Here is a 14493-nt window from a genome sequence, read left to right as displayed (position 1 = left end):
TTTAATGCCATTATCTCTCTTATATTGCTTACCTAATTTTAGAAATGTTTTTAAGAGTTTTGCTAAAGAGTTTTTGCTTATTAAGTTCTGATTTAGGTGTTCTATTTGGCACCTATTAATTTTTTTAAAATTACATTTTATATCATGTTTTGCAGTTTGAATACATTGGAAAACTGATACAATGTTCCAGACCATTTTGGCAGCATAGGAACACCTTATTTGGTATCAGTCCATGTTTTTTCCTATTTCTTATAATGATCAATGAGATTTATATTGTGGTTTGCTGCTCAGAATGTAGAATATCCACATTTCTGGCTGACTTTTTATTATGTGGTCAACATTGAGCAAATTCTCAGGTCTCTGTTAATTGGGTTTCATGTTATCTCAATCAGATTGACAATCTGATTAAATTTTGGCAGAAGCACTTCATATGGGCATAAATCACTACAATCCCTACTGTTGTAAGAAGAGAAATAGCCTTTCTTTCTTTCTGGCTAATCGACTGGTTTTTGTAAAGGCATCAAAGGACATCTTAATTTGTTTGTGGGATATATGACTAATAGAGGGATACCTTTCATCCACAATGAAGACTACAGTATGAGACTTCATTGTTTTCTCTTGAAGAAATCATTATGTAATTTTGGTACTTACTGAAATGGAAGATGTTCATTAAAAATCTGAGTCTTGCTTCAAAGCTTTCAATCCTCAAAGTCAAGTTAATATTTTCTGTAAAAGTGAAAAGTCAATAATACATAAAGCAGTTTGCATTTAATTTACAGAATGTAAAAGAAAACTACTTCAGAGCAGTGCATAGTTTTCTGAGAATATGAAAATCATATGGCTTTGTTTGTTGAAGCCTAACAATGTATCATATTAAAATGCCTAGTAATCCTTATGCTCTAATAGGTTTGTTACATATCTGGATTGTCTCTAAGGGCATAGCATTTTCTTATAAGCTCACATATTGTAAAAGGTGGTATTTGATAATGTGTAATAACAGTTTGGGTAAACAATGAAGACTCATAGGATAGTTTTCATTGTGGAAGAATATGCAGAATACTTTCTTATCTGGCTGTCCCATAAATCTATCAGAACAAAATGAAATTATTTAAGAGGAAATAGCTGAGCTGAAAAAACAGGAAAATTTGTGGTTATTTTCTTCATTCTTTAGCAACACCTAATTCTCCTCAGGTCCTTCATACTATATATCCAGACTTAGTAATTACTGGTGCCTGGGATTTCAGATAGGCCAGCAGGAAAGTAAATCTACTAACTGATGGCCAGTAATTAGTACTTCAGTCTGATTTTTCTCTTTACTGTAGGTCCTTGCTCTTGAAACATTATGTTCTTGAAATTTTAAACCTAAGGCAGGCAAATGGAAGACATGTAGTAGCTGGGAAATTAGACATCCATTTGGTCTGATGGTTGTTGTAGCAGTACATGCTAGAGATAACCTAGAAGCAATTTTCAAAACGGGAAGAAAGCAGACCAAAGCAGCTTCATATGGTGTCTGAGGTGATATTGAGACTTTATTCATAATCAGGGTATTGGATTCAGTCTTGCACTTTGGAGACCAAGTTTTCCACAGTACACCGTACTGGCTTGTGAATGGATTTATCAGAGGACTGAAAATTAATATGGTCCTAGGTGGACTTGAACCTGCTTAGTCTGATGGCACAACTGCAAGAATTTGGAGTAGCAGCATTCAAGTCAACTAGGGTTCCCTTTTTAACTCATGAGTTATTTGTCAGTCACTAGACAGATACATTTTCAACACTTTCAAAGTCACAAATATTTTCTCTTCCTGTAATTTAACAGTTTACTACAAACAAGTGCTGAATGAACATCAGTGTGAAGTGGTTAAGAGGATTTATCAACCAGGGACCAAGGAGGTTTTTGCGTGAGCTGGGACCTAACAGAGCATGCATATGCTTTGGAGTGCAAGAAGGAAAAGTAGAGCTATTACAGAAATGCAATAAATAAAAAAAAAAAAAAAAATTGGACTAAATATGAATTTAACCAGAAGTGTAGTAAATGGTGTGTCTGAAGAGAAAGCAAAAGAAATGGAGTTGTTTAGTTTAAGGAGAAGTATCGGGAAAGATGTGAAAACCAGCTTCACATTTGTAAAACTACAAAGTTAAAAGGGCAGATTGTTCTTTGCATCTGTTACAAACGTAACAATAAAGCTAACAGCTTTAACTCCAGCAAGGAATACGTAGGTGGCATACACCTTCTGCAGTTTTTTCTGTCAAATATCTGTCGATCTGACTACATAAGTATTAAGTTGCTGCTTGAAGGCATTTTCTTTTATGCATACTAAACTGTAATTCCCATTCTTAAAGCAATTCTCTTGAAAAACTTGGTTGTCTTTCCAGTAAAGGCACTGGAATTACTGCCAAAATTAGACAACTAATGGTAAAATTAAGCCTGGTGCAGGTGGATAGAACAAAGCCTATTTCATATTTAAGCCTCACTTGAATCAACAGACAAAGATTTCTGTGAAGGGTAAGCCTTATTGTGGATTCGTGCTTCAGTAATAATTTTCCCCATAAATTAGGATGTGAAGACTGCGTATTCCAACTGTGTTCAATCCAGTGTGATACATAATGCCAAATAAAAAAATTTTGCTCACTTGAATGAATTCAGTATTAAATATTCTGACACATGATTAGATACTTGGAAAACTGCAGAACTATCCAAATACTGTGTAGAATCTGTTTGGAATCTTTGTTGAAAGTACCTCACAGGGAACAATTACAGAAAGTATGTCAAATATGTATAAATATTGAACAATTCCTTTAATTCAAAGGGTGGCAAATGTTTTACTTGGAGGACTTTACATGACTGAGGGCCAAATTGCTGGAAGACAGCCAGCACCCCTCTCACTTCTTCATAATTAATTAAGGCAGATTGCTGTAGCATAAGAACAAAAAAATGAAATGTGTATATTATTAAATACTGTTTATACATTTGTGGGGGAAGAAGGTGTTAAGGATAAAAATTATTGCATAGCTGTTAAGTTTGTATATAAAAGCTAGAAATAGCCCACTTATGGAACTGAGTGATAAATATAATAACATATGGCATACCAAGCCAAATACCTGCTTTTTCTCAAAATTAATGAGTCTGTACCATAAGATCAGATTAAGTTTCAGTCTCTGTAGGTAGCATGCATTCAATTATATTTCAGTAGCAAATGTTTTTTTTATCTCATACAGATTTAGTTTTGCTTGAATGTATGTAATATCTATATAATAACTATAATATCAAAGAAACCTGAATCTACTCACTCATCATCTGTGAAAACTTTTATGAATTATCATGAGAAACTGTCAGGACATCTTCCCAAGCTAATGAAGCACTGGTTTATCACCCTGTAAGAATAACATGAGTGTAGGATTCAGTGTGTCTATGATACAATATTTAACTGCGCTTGGTAATGCTCTTATCTAGTGCCCTACTCTCCCAGATAGCCAAAAAAGGGAATGTTTTCTTGTGTGAATGATGGTGTTACACTTCTGTTGTACAAAACATTAATCCTGCTGATGTCCATTAACTTCTGTGTGTTGAACTGGAAAAACTGCTTATTCTAAGAAAGGAAGTAAGAAAGCCTAACTTGAGAGTCTTGGATACTGTCATAGTACAATTTACATACTCATGGAGATAACATAACTTAGTTCAGTGTTCAAGTGATATAGCTTTTTTTTCCTGCCCTTAATATAGGCAGGCAGGATGGCCCCATTTTGTTTCATGTTCTCTTTTATGATTGTTCTGGAGATGACCCCCAAAACCTGCACGTTCTTCAGAATGCTGTGCCTGCTGGGCAGGCTTTTCTCAAGTTATAAAATGGAAAGAACGATTATTTCATTTGCAGAAGTGTTAAAAAATATTGTTGATACGATATTCAGTCACTTTTTTTGTTTTTCCTTTCCAGGATTACTTACTGCCATCTACCTTTCCAGAGTAAATGGCTTTATGTTGGAACGGAGAGGGGAAATACACACATTGTAAATATTGAGTCCTTCATTCTTTCTGGATATGTTATCATGTGGAACAAGGCAATAGAACTGTAAGTGCAAACTTCTTTATGTTTGTGTCTGTGGTAATTTTTGTAGCTGTCTTAAGATTAATTTTTAAGAATCATTTGTTTTTACAAATATAAACAAATCTTTTGAAAACCTTTTATTTTAACAAATGCATGTGCAGTATTAGCTGTTTTGTTACAGGACATTAGGAATTCAGACTTATGATAGAGACTGAAGTTATTTAGCAGTCTGTTTAACTATGAAGTTCCATGAAATACAGGTAATTGTTAATCTCACAAATTCAGATTTTGCTATTTTTATGAGGGTAGCTTGATCACCATCCCCTCCAAACATCCTGTGAACAGAATAATGGAGTATATTGGCCCTAAAACTCTATGGAGAACTTTTCTTCATTGAACTGTAGAATCATTTAGATGAGAAGAGATTGGAGGTCTCTAGACCAAGCCTTGTGCTCAACACAGGGCTAATTTCAGAGTTAAATCAGGCTCATCAAAACCTGATGACATGACAGGAAAGGTAACGAGTATCTGTTAAATGACAGTTCTCTGACAGGCTAACATCGGTGCCTGTGTCACGGGTATGAAATCAAGAGAGACTTCTATAAAAATATGACTCGGATAAATCTATGCTTCCTGCAAGTAAAAGGCTCAATGGAAACAAAAAAAATCTTTCTCTGATGTTTCCTCTGTGAAGTTCCAGTAAGAGGAACTGCTGCAGGAAAACTCAGTATTTCATGCAGTTTCTGAGACATCTGCTTCCTGTTGTGAGGAACCTGTAACCTCTGGTAGTAAACTGAAATTCACCAATCTCAGTGAACCAAGAGGACAGTATCTATGAATAGGGCCACAGGCCTACAGTGGTGGATCTAATTCTCTATCCCAAGAAGAGATCCCATTGATAGCAACCATTTTCCTCCAAAATTCTCCCCTTTCCCTTTTTTTCCCCACTATTATTACTGACTTTCACTAATTGCTGTGTCCCCCAGGTTGACAAAACTGATGCCTTGTTGTCTTTCCTCCCTTCTGCCCCCACCAAATTTCATAGGCACAGTCATAAAAATCTAATTTTATCTTCAAAGGAGATAAAAACAAGGTTTCAAATGGTAATCAGGATTCAGACAGTCTGCTGGTAAATCTTTTGTCCAGTTCTCAGTTTTGGAATGTTTGTTTGTCCTGCCTTTGTAAGACTGCTCAGCTCTGCTCAGTAGTTTTAGCTGAAAAATTACTGCTGGAAAATGTGACTTAATCAAACTCAGAATTAATGTGTTCAGTTTGATGCGTTCTTCAGGTGGGAAGTATCTTAATTATTTTCTCATTGTTTCTCTTTTCTCACTTTGTTTTGGTGATGTTGACATATTAGAGAGGTTTTTGATTCCTATATTTTAAAATGTATGTGTATAGTATATTGAGTAGATAACGCCTTTGAGGTTTTGAGAACAACACATTTCCGTTTTGTGTGCATTTTGGGATTTTCTTCCCTCCAGATATTAGTCTGTTTCTATTCTGTATGAAAATAAATCTGAAAGTTTTTTATTAAATGGAAGCCTTCCACCAAGTTTCACTTCCTAATTCTTTCAAATTTTTTTTGATAATTTTTTTTTTTTTTTTAAATGGCCACAACAGACCTTTTTCATGAGAACAGAGTAGAATGATGCCTCTCTTCAATGAAAAGTATGTGGGAAATAAGGGCTGCTTACTTAACAAGCTTCAGTACTGAGTTGTTGAGATAGGCTGGATGCTGTGCATGAATCTAACTCGCTAGAACCTTTTAGTAAACAAGCAGCCTCCCCTAACTATTTTCTTTGTATTACCTATGCAGGAATATACCTAGATTTTGCAAAATTTCTCTTCCATAAGTTATGAAAGATAATGACAACATAATACAGATAGGCCTTGTCACCTCAAGTACTTGGAGATGCTGTGTGGTTACCATAATAGTTTCTTCTTCTAAAAAGCTAGTTGCCATGTACTGGTTTAGTGACAATTGAGCACAGGTATTCATCCATTACTGCTTCTAGTTCTATCAGTCTTACATCTTACAAGTATAACTTGATCCCTGTAGGCAGTGTGCTAGTCTAAGAAGGCTGTATCCGCTCCACTCAATCTCACTGCGCACTTCTTGATATGGAATGGAGGAAGTTGTCATTGCCTGTATTACACAGGTAGACAGGGGTCCTGTGTGTCTCCAGATTAATTTATCTGTATCAGAGTAAGAGGCTGGTTGGGATAATGGTGATGTTTGCCACAGGAGCTGCCTTTAACAGATGCTATAGCACTGCTGAAGTTGAAACTAGGTGACTTTTTTCAGTAAACTCTCTCTGGTAAGAAACTATGATGTCTCTTCCAGTACTATTGCTGTCTTGCAGGGAAAATGTAATTTAGATTAGCTTTTAAAGGGAATGTTATTAACTCTAAGTGTACTTCATGAGGGTGGGCTTATGACAGTAGACTTCCCTTTAGAATTGTACTGAGATGTATTTTTGAGAGAACAATTTTGTTTTGGTCCATGGATATGTTCTTATTTGATTATATTTTTAATCTTCACATTATTTTTGTACAATCTTCACATGATTTTTCACATTTTAATATTATAGAATCATACAATAATTCATGTTGGAAGGCCCTGCTGGAATTTTCTAGACCAACTTCTGGCTTGCAGTAAGATCAACTATGAGACCAGGTTGTTCAGGGCTTTATAAGTTCATAAGGCCTGTTGATGTTAAGTACTTTCAAAGATGAAAGAAAATAGGAAAACATATGTATGTAAAACTTCAGGAACAGCTTCAGCCATACCACAAACTATGTAAGAGGTAATAGTGCTTATAACGTTGTTTTTCATTCTGAGATAGATTTTATCATTTCAGAGTGTGGGATTAGTGTGAAGATGTTACTATTCTCTACACAGCTTGGAAGGAGAGGGTTTACCTTCTGTGCAAGCATATTTGTGTCAAACTTACTGGCAAGGAAAGACCAGTAAAAGTGATTGCTCTGCTGCTATATTCAAGTCGTCAGTTTAGACAGAGGGTTTATATATAGAATTTTGAGTGTGTCAGATTTGTGTGTCATCTGCACAAACAAGCCTGAAGGAGAGTTCTTCCCTCTTCGTGCAATTCTCATCCAGTTTCTAAAATTGCAGACTAAGTCTGCCGACATAACTTGTCTTTCTTTCAAAATCCCTCCTTACTTTTTTCACTGACTTGTACCTACTTCTATTAAAATCTCCATGAATTTTCATAATGCAGTTTTAACTCAGTTGTCATTAAGATTTCAAGGCTTTACAGTGAAAACCGATAGGAGATTGAAATGGTTAATTTTTTAAAAACCTAAAATGCTTCGACTTTAGAATGTTAAACTATGTATTACTATACCTAAGTCACTGTAAAACCAGACTGCATCTTATTTTGTGAGAGTACAAAAAAAACCCAAAAAAGCTGAAATTCCAGTTCTTTTAGTTTTTCACAACATGTTTGAAGAGGGCCTCCTTATACAGTGTTAACACTATGGCCAAGGTAACCTGAAAAGGTCAGAATACCTGTGTTGTCATTTTCCCCCTTTGGAAAACACCTACAGGTTGCATTCTAGACTTTCATCATGGACTGAGTTTGTCCCTCTAAAGTTGTGATGACATTGCTCAGTAAATAATATAATAAAGGGTATTGTATAGGTGAAAAAAATATGGAGCATAGAAAAGATACTCCAACAATTCATTTTAGTCTGTTCATGGGCTTACCAAGGTTTCAACCCCACAAAGTTTTGTCACGCTTCTTGAGATTAATTCATTCCAGAGAACATAACTGTCATCCTCAGAAGAAAAACCATTGTCAGTCAGTGAGGCCTATCAAATGACTGCAAGAATTTTTTTTCTAACAGTGATTCTGTTGCAGTGGAAAACTGAGGTGAAGAGGCTTAGTAGTTTAAGGAATTGAAGGAGAAACAGGTTTGGATGTAAAATTTTTAGACTTTCCATATGATGCAAAAAATTCTGTCACCTTGACCTGCATGGCTACTTTCACTTACAAAGTTGGCTTTTGGTTTGTTTTTTTGGTGTTTTTTTGGTCACCATTTGTGATTTTGTTGCCTACTTTTGTATCAAAATACACTGAAAGATATGTAGAGCACTGTATTTTGGAGTGATAGTGGTTTTCTCATTATGATCTGTTCAGAAGCATCTAGTAGAGACATATATATCAAAAAGATGGTTGCAATACCTATTTTATCATAGGGACTATTGCCTTCTCATACAGGAGAGATCATCTGGCTTGCTTAAGCAGTGTGTAAAATTGAGAAATTAAGGCCTGAATAGACTAATAATGCAAAGGAAACAGAATTTTTTGTTTGAGATTATTTTCAGTACTGAGGCATAACTGATTCTAGAAGTTACATGAAAAATTCCTTTATAAAACATGTGTACTGTCAAAGTTGCAGCAGACCTGGCCTTGTCCAGAGCTGAGAAAGAACATTAGAATATGGAGAGTTTTAGAAACATTTTCTCTAGCAATTGTCTCAGCCATTTCTGTCATCTCATGCATTGTCACTACCTCAGACCAGACTGAAGTATCTTTTCAGCTAAGAATGAAGAGTAACTCAAAACTTTTTCACTTGTCATTTCTCTGTCATGTAGCTGAGCTAGTCCTTTGCCAGAGATGTTTGGGGCTCATAACACTGTTTGGTCTTCTACTCTCTAATAAGCAAACAGTTTCTCTCTTTTCCTTCAAAATGTTTGGAAACAGGTCTGGGAGAGAAAAATAGTCAATGAGGCCAGCATGTCTCCATTTACTCTACTACAGTGAGATTAATTTTCTTAGCCTGCAGGATCATACATTCTGATCTGGTGTTGGGAAGGAAAGGAAGATCTTGATATGAGTCCACTAAACTCCAAAAATGAGAAATCTGCATTGTAAGCCTCCTTCCCAAGCATGCAGATCCCAGTGTTTGAACACCCCACTAACTAATGAATGAATAACTGAAACTTGTCAAAATTAATGGGATTTGGAGTATCAAAGAATTGGGCAAATTGGAACTCAGTTATGACAGCGCCATAACTTGGTCTTTCCTTTCTTAGCCCTTTCCTTGCCCATCCCTATTTCCTAGATGTATCTCAGAGCCAGCAGTTCCACCACGGTGAAGGAAAGAAGCATGCAGGAGAAGTAGCAGTCTAGGAGCAACTGCTTCACCCTCTGTGCACGGACCCAAATGGAAATATTCCTAGTATAAAGAAAGTGCAAGTTGCAAGGCATCCTTCTTCTAGACATTTTAGAAATTGTGTCTAAGACTGAGTTGCATCTTGAGGTTGAACTGATTCTTTCTTACTCCAATTCCCAGCTTTGATCCACAGTATGTGAATGATGTATCTAACTCTGCTCATTCTTTTTAATTTCTCTGTGACTCTACCAATGAAAAGAAAGCCTTAAAATCTCTGGTGTGCTGCACTTTTGTGGAAAGCAGAACTGTAGAAGATGTCTGACTACTGGCACTACAGAATTATCTGCTTATGCATGTGCTTTTCTCAGCACTGTCACATTCAGTCAACTCCAACTCTGTAACAATGACTAACATAGATGTTTTCCTTTTTTTTTTTTTCCTCTCCTAACTCCTTCTACCACTTTCTACCACCAGATTTTCATTCTTCTCAGAAATCATTACAGTGCTTCTGTAATTGTGCAGGGTATTTTTTTCAAAAGGAAATTTGTTTGCTCTTTATTTGTCATACATTACTTTTACCTGCTTTAGAGATTGTCTTGGTATTTGAAGTTCTTACAACAGTAAGTCACTCCGTTTCTTAGAGTGCGTAAAACTTCCCAGAATGATGGAGGAATACGTCATCTATGTGTTTTTCACATTTTCCTGGGTCCAAATTATAACATTACTGAAGACTTCTTTCTGAGCTTTCGAATTTTAGAATAAAATAGTTAAATAAATGCTTCCATCCTTAAACGTTTTTTTGAAGACTCCTGTTTAACAGTGAATGGTTTCTTCATTTCAGTCCTGTTGTTCTGAGTAAGAGTCAAGTCTTGGGGCATATCAGCTCTCTCATCTCTCAAAACGAACAGGCACCAAATAAATTAATACCTGCTGCTGTCAGGAATAACTTCTGATTAAGTGCAAACCAGCTCAAAGTATCACTAGTTTGTTAAGAAACTTCTAGCTCTGTACAGCTGTCATGGGAACCTTTTGTTCCAATTTTCAGTTCTTCTGCAGTCTGTTTTTGTGGGCTTACAGGTCAACAAAGGCTATGAAATGTTGCAGTCTTGTATCATTAGCTCATGCTTTCTTCTTGCTCAGTTGAAGGTAGCTTTTGCTGTAGGAATTTTTTACCAAAAATCATTGCTCATATTTTTTGGACTTGACCTTCATGTTTTTTTCTTTCTGCTGTGTATGGACTTGGCTTTGTGTTTTATCCTTTTCATGTCTTTTCAGAGCTTTTATTTTCTCAGTCATTCTCAGCTGTACCCCAGCTAGTATTTGGGAATGAAGAATTCTCTGCTCAACTATTTCACTTATGTCTTATTTTTGCCTACTGATTCTTCCTTATTTTCGCCTCTCTCTAGGGTAGGATCTAGTTAGTTTTTACACAGTCTCCTAAAGCCAGCTTGAAGGAATGCCTATACATGAGTATCTGGCATCAACAGTAGTGTGTTTTATTGACAATAGCTTCAAGTATGGTTGGTTTCCTAGAACCTCTTCATCCTTTCCAGGAGCTGTTGGATCTCTGCTTTTGCTTTTAATGTAATTCAACAGTGTTTTTCTTTCTTTGTCGACTGTTCCACAATGACAGCATACAACTCTCCAGTCTCCTTGACAACTCTACTGTAATAGCAGTGAGGGGAAACAAAACATTTTATGTATACTCAAGCTACATGAGGCAAAATGTTTTTGTGTGTAGACATTTCCACATGCAGTATAATTTACTGTATGAAAGTAGTAATTACTGTATCTGTAGCTCTGATAGCTAACTATATTATAGCAATAATATTAGTTTACAGAACTCATGAAACACTAATTGCTCTATTTAATCCTACTTGTAGTGCAGTCATGATGTCTACCCTTAGGAGCAATTGACTGTAGAGCCTAATGCCTAGCTCTCCTTTTACAAGCAACACTTCTCTAGAGCTCAAAAAAACGTTGCTGTTATTTCTATTTAGACATAATTTCCTTGAGGAGACAAGAAGATGCAAGAAGTAAGGCACTGATCTGCCTTTGCAGACTATTCCTTGTCTTAGTGTGGCGCAAAGGACTAGCTTTGGGTTCCTATCCACAGCCCTACACTAGGAAAGAGATAACATCACTGCAGGAGAAGCAAGCAAGATGTATTGCCAGAGAAGATTTATCATGTCTCTCCTTCTGTATCCAGCCATAGGGCAGGCTCAGAGCAACAAGCGAAAGACCATGTAGAATGGAGAAAGTTACAAGCCTTTTTCACGCACAGTTTTCTTCCCTGTGCCCTCTGAATTGGTGTTATTTTGTATCGGTATATCCTCCCCTAAGATGGGACTGTGCATGTCCCATCCCAAACCAAAAGCTTTGTGCTGCACCTTGTGAATATTCCTTGTTTAGCCCAAAGAAGAATCAGTTTTGATGCAAATACTTTACTTGATATGTATAAAAAAAAATAACGTTTCTTGGAGCCCCAGAAAGGCAGTGCAGGAGGACTGCCAGGGAGTAGGCTCTACAATTCCAAAACGATTCAGGAATATCCGTTGTCACCCCAGAAATGCTGTGGGTGATCTTATCTGCGATGGCATGTCTGAAATGAGTTTTAGGATATACAACTGTTTGAAAAAAAATCCTTTCTCATTTCCTGACAGAGTTAGTGTTATGACTGCCAAACTTCATAGACTCTCTGTTTTCTCTTACCTATGTGTAATCAAAGCTGGCAGCTCTTAAGTGATCAAGGTATTTGTGGTGAGTGGATCCTGGCTGGTTGTGAGACCCCCACCCAGCTGCTCTCTCACTCCCCTTCCTCAACAGGACAGGGAAAGAAAATAAGATGGAAAAGTTCATGGGTTAACATAAAGACAGGGGAGATCACTTACCAATTATTGTTAATGGGCTAAACAGACTTGACTTGGAGAAAATTTAATTTGTTGCCAGGTAAAATAGAGTAGAATGGTGAGAAACAAAGACAAAAACTAAAACACCTTCCCCCCAGCCCCCGTTTTTCCTAGGCTCAACTTCACTCCTTCATTCCCAGCTCCTCTACCTCCTCCCTCTCCTCCCCCCTGAGCAGTGCAGGGCGATGGGGAATGCGGATTGTGCTCGGTCCATTACAGCTCCTCTCTGCTGCTCCTTCGTCCTCACACTCTTCCCCTGCTCCAGCATGGGTCCTTCCACAGGCTACAGTCCTTCAGGATAAACCTGCTCCAGCGTGGGCTCTCCACAGGCTGCAGTTCCTTCAGGAAATATCCACCTGCTCCAGTGTGGAGTCTTCCACAGGCTTCAGGGGAAATATCTGCTCTGGTGTGGTCCTCTCCACAGGCAGCAGGGGACTCTCTGCTCCGGTGCTTGGAGCACCTCCTCCCATCCTCCTTCGCTGACCTTGCTGCTCGTAGGGCTGTTTCTCACACCTTCTTCCTCACTGCCTGTACAGCAGGGTTTTTTGCCCTTTCTTAATTTGTTTTCCCTCAGGTGCCACCGTCCTGGCTGTGGGGCTCAGCTGTGCTCTGCGCTGGGTCTGTTGGAGCTGACGGGAGCCAGCTGTGTCCAGAACAGGGCAGCCCTGGCTGCTCCTCACAGAGACCCCCCCTGCAACTCCCCACTGCCAACACCTTGACACCTGCATCCAATATTTGACACAAAAGAGCTGACGAGAATGGAACCAAAGGCTGGTGTTGTACGTGTGAAAGCAAAACAGTGGTTCATTGAGTCTTTTGATAAAGTGACATACCTGACAGACTAAAATAATAAAACTGGAAGAAAGTGGAAGAAGCCTGACCAAGTCAGTTATAATACAAAACAACTAAACTATTAAAATACTGAGAAGTAAGATAATATAAATATTAAGATAATACTTATATCAAATATAGAGGAAAGAAAATGAGGAAAAATAAAATCTCATACATTTAGTGCAAAGACTGCTGTGTTTGGTGTCAACCTTGCTGGTAATATATATGAAGTTCTTACTCAACAAAACTAAAGAAATAGCTAGGAACCTAATAATAAAAGGATAATACTCCTAAAAGAAACAAAAAATGCCTAATATCCTGAAAAGCAAAAGTAAATTTTATTACAGCGTAATAAATCCCAGGATTCTCCAACTATTGTTTACAATAGATTCAAGAGGGAAATGGAGGAGGTAGGAAAACGTATTGTATTAGTGAAGGTTACCCCTTTTAGCTGAGGTCTTAGCATGGAAATCTAAGGCTGTGCCCCTGCAAGAATATAAGATAAAAATAAGACTGGTAGTAAAAGACAGTTTTACATCATTTACAGAGGAACAACTAGTTTGTGTGACCATGAAAGTACAATTATAGACTAAAGTTAGATGTAAGGTAGAGTGACTACAGCTCATGTAAGAGTTTGCTTCTACCCAAAGACAAATGGATACATTCTTTGGTAAGCAATGATGTATGTATCTTAAAAAGAAAGTGGTGGTTGCACAGATTTATCTAAATTGTTCTTGACTTTTAAAATTGGTAGGTACAAAGAGCAGCCTAGATGGGATTAACCTTTAGCTTAGAAAGACAGTATGCTCTTTCCCCTTCTCCCTCCATTTGCCCCAATTTTGCCAATATTCCTGGTCAAGTACCAGTACTGGTACAGCTAAGCAACCCAGCCTGCATACCGGTTGGGTTCAATGGGCTGGGATAACCGCCCAAACCAGTATGCCTTGTCAGCCTGCATGTGTTCCTTCCTCCATTTTGTCTGTTGCCAGCTTAGTCATGCCTGATGTTTGCTTGGCTCTGCTCCCTCTTCTGTCATCCATGAGTGGTTCTTACCTGGCTAAAACCTAAAATTTCTTATGCTGCCTCTTCTCTTCACAGTTTTTCCTCTTATTCTTCCTCTTTTGCCCATCATGGCATAGGCAGCATGTACCCCAAACAGATCTAGTTCTTTCCATCAACATACTCTGACAAATTGAGATCGGTGAACTTACATCAGAAACAAAGTTCAAAGCAGCCTAGAATGTCTCAAGATGTCATATTCACTTGCTGAGGACAGATGTACAAGGTGTGTGTGGGTCTAAGTGCTGCCTGCAAATATCCTCAGCTCACCCCTCAGTTCCCCATCACTGCCTACCTACCCTGCCTGCTCCAAGGTCTGGTGTGGTGGAAATTATTTTTTTTTTTTAATTCCAGTACAGGTTACTCAGAAACAGAAGCTCAGCCAGAGGGGTCCCCTCTGGGGATTTGGCTTGGATAGGAATGACAGCCAGATTTCCCGCTAACTGCATCTCTGCAAAAATTGTTGCGTGCCATGTCTCAAGCCAAATGGGTGCTTGCTGCTGGCAC

At 37.8% G+C, this 14493-nt stretch overlaps 1 protein-coding gene across 10 annotated transcripts in view; it reads left to right on the top strand.

The window, feature by feature from the left end:
* STXBP5L (syntaxin binding protein 5L) overlaps positions 1-14493 on the top strand; it is a 203634-nt gene that overhangs the window by 95045 nt on the left and 94096 nt on the right. For all 10 annotated transcript variants that reach the window (XM_030019693.2, XM_030019690.2, XM_030019695.2 and 7 more), the window contains one exon: positions 3935-4069. In XM_030019693.2, coding sequence (XP_029875553.1) covers positions 3935-4069 — 135 coding nt within the window. The remainder of the gene's footprint in view (positions 1-3934; positions 4070-14493) is intronic.

Source organism: Aquila chrysaetos, chromosome 7, assembly GCF_900496995.4.
Source record: "Aquila chrysaetos chrysaetos chromosome 7, bAquChr1.4, whole genome shotgun sequence".
Taxonomy (NCBI): Eukaryota; Metazoa; Chordata; class Aves; order Accipitriformes; family Accipitridae; genus Aquila; species Aquila chrysaetos.
Note: the sequence above shows the minus strand (reverse complement) of the source record. Positions and strands in the feature narration are given on the sequence as shown.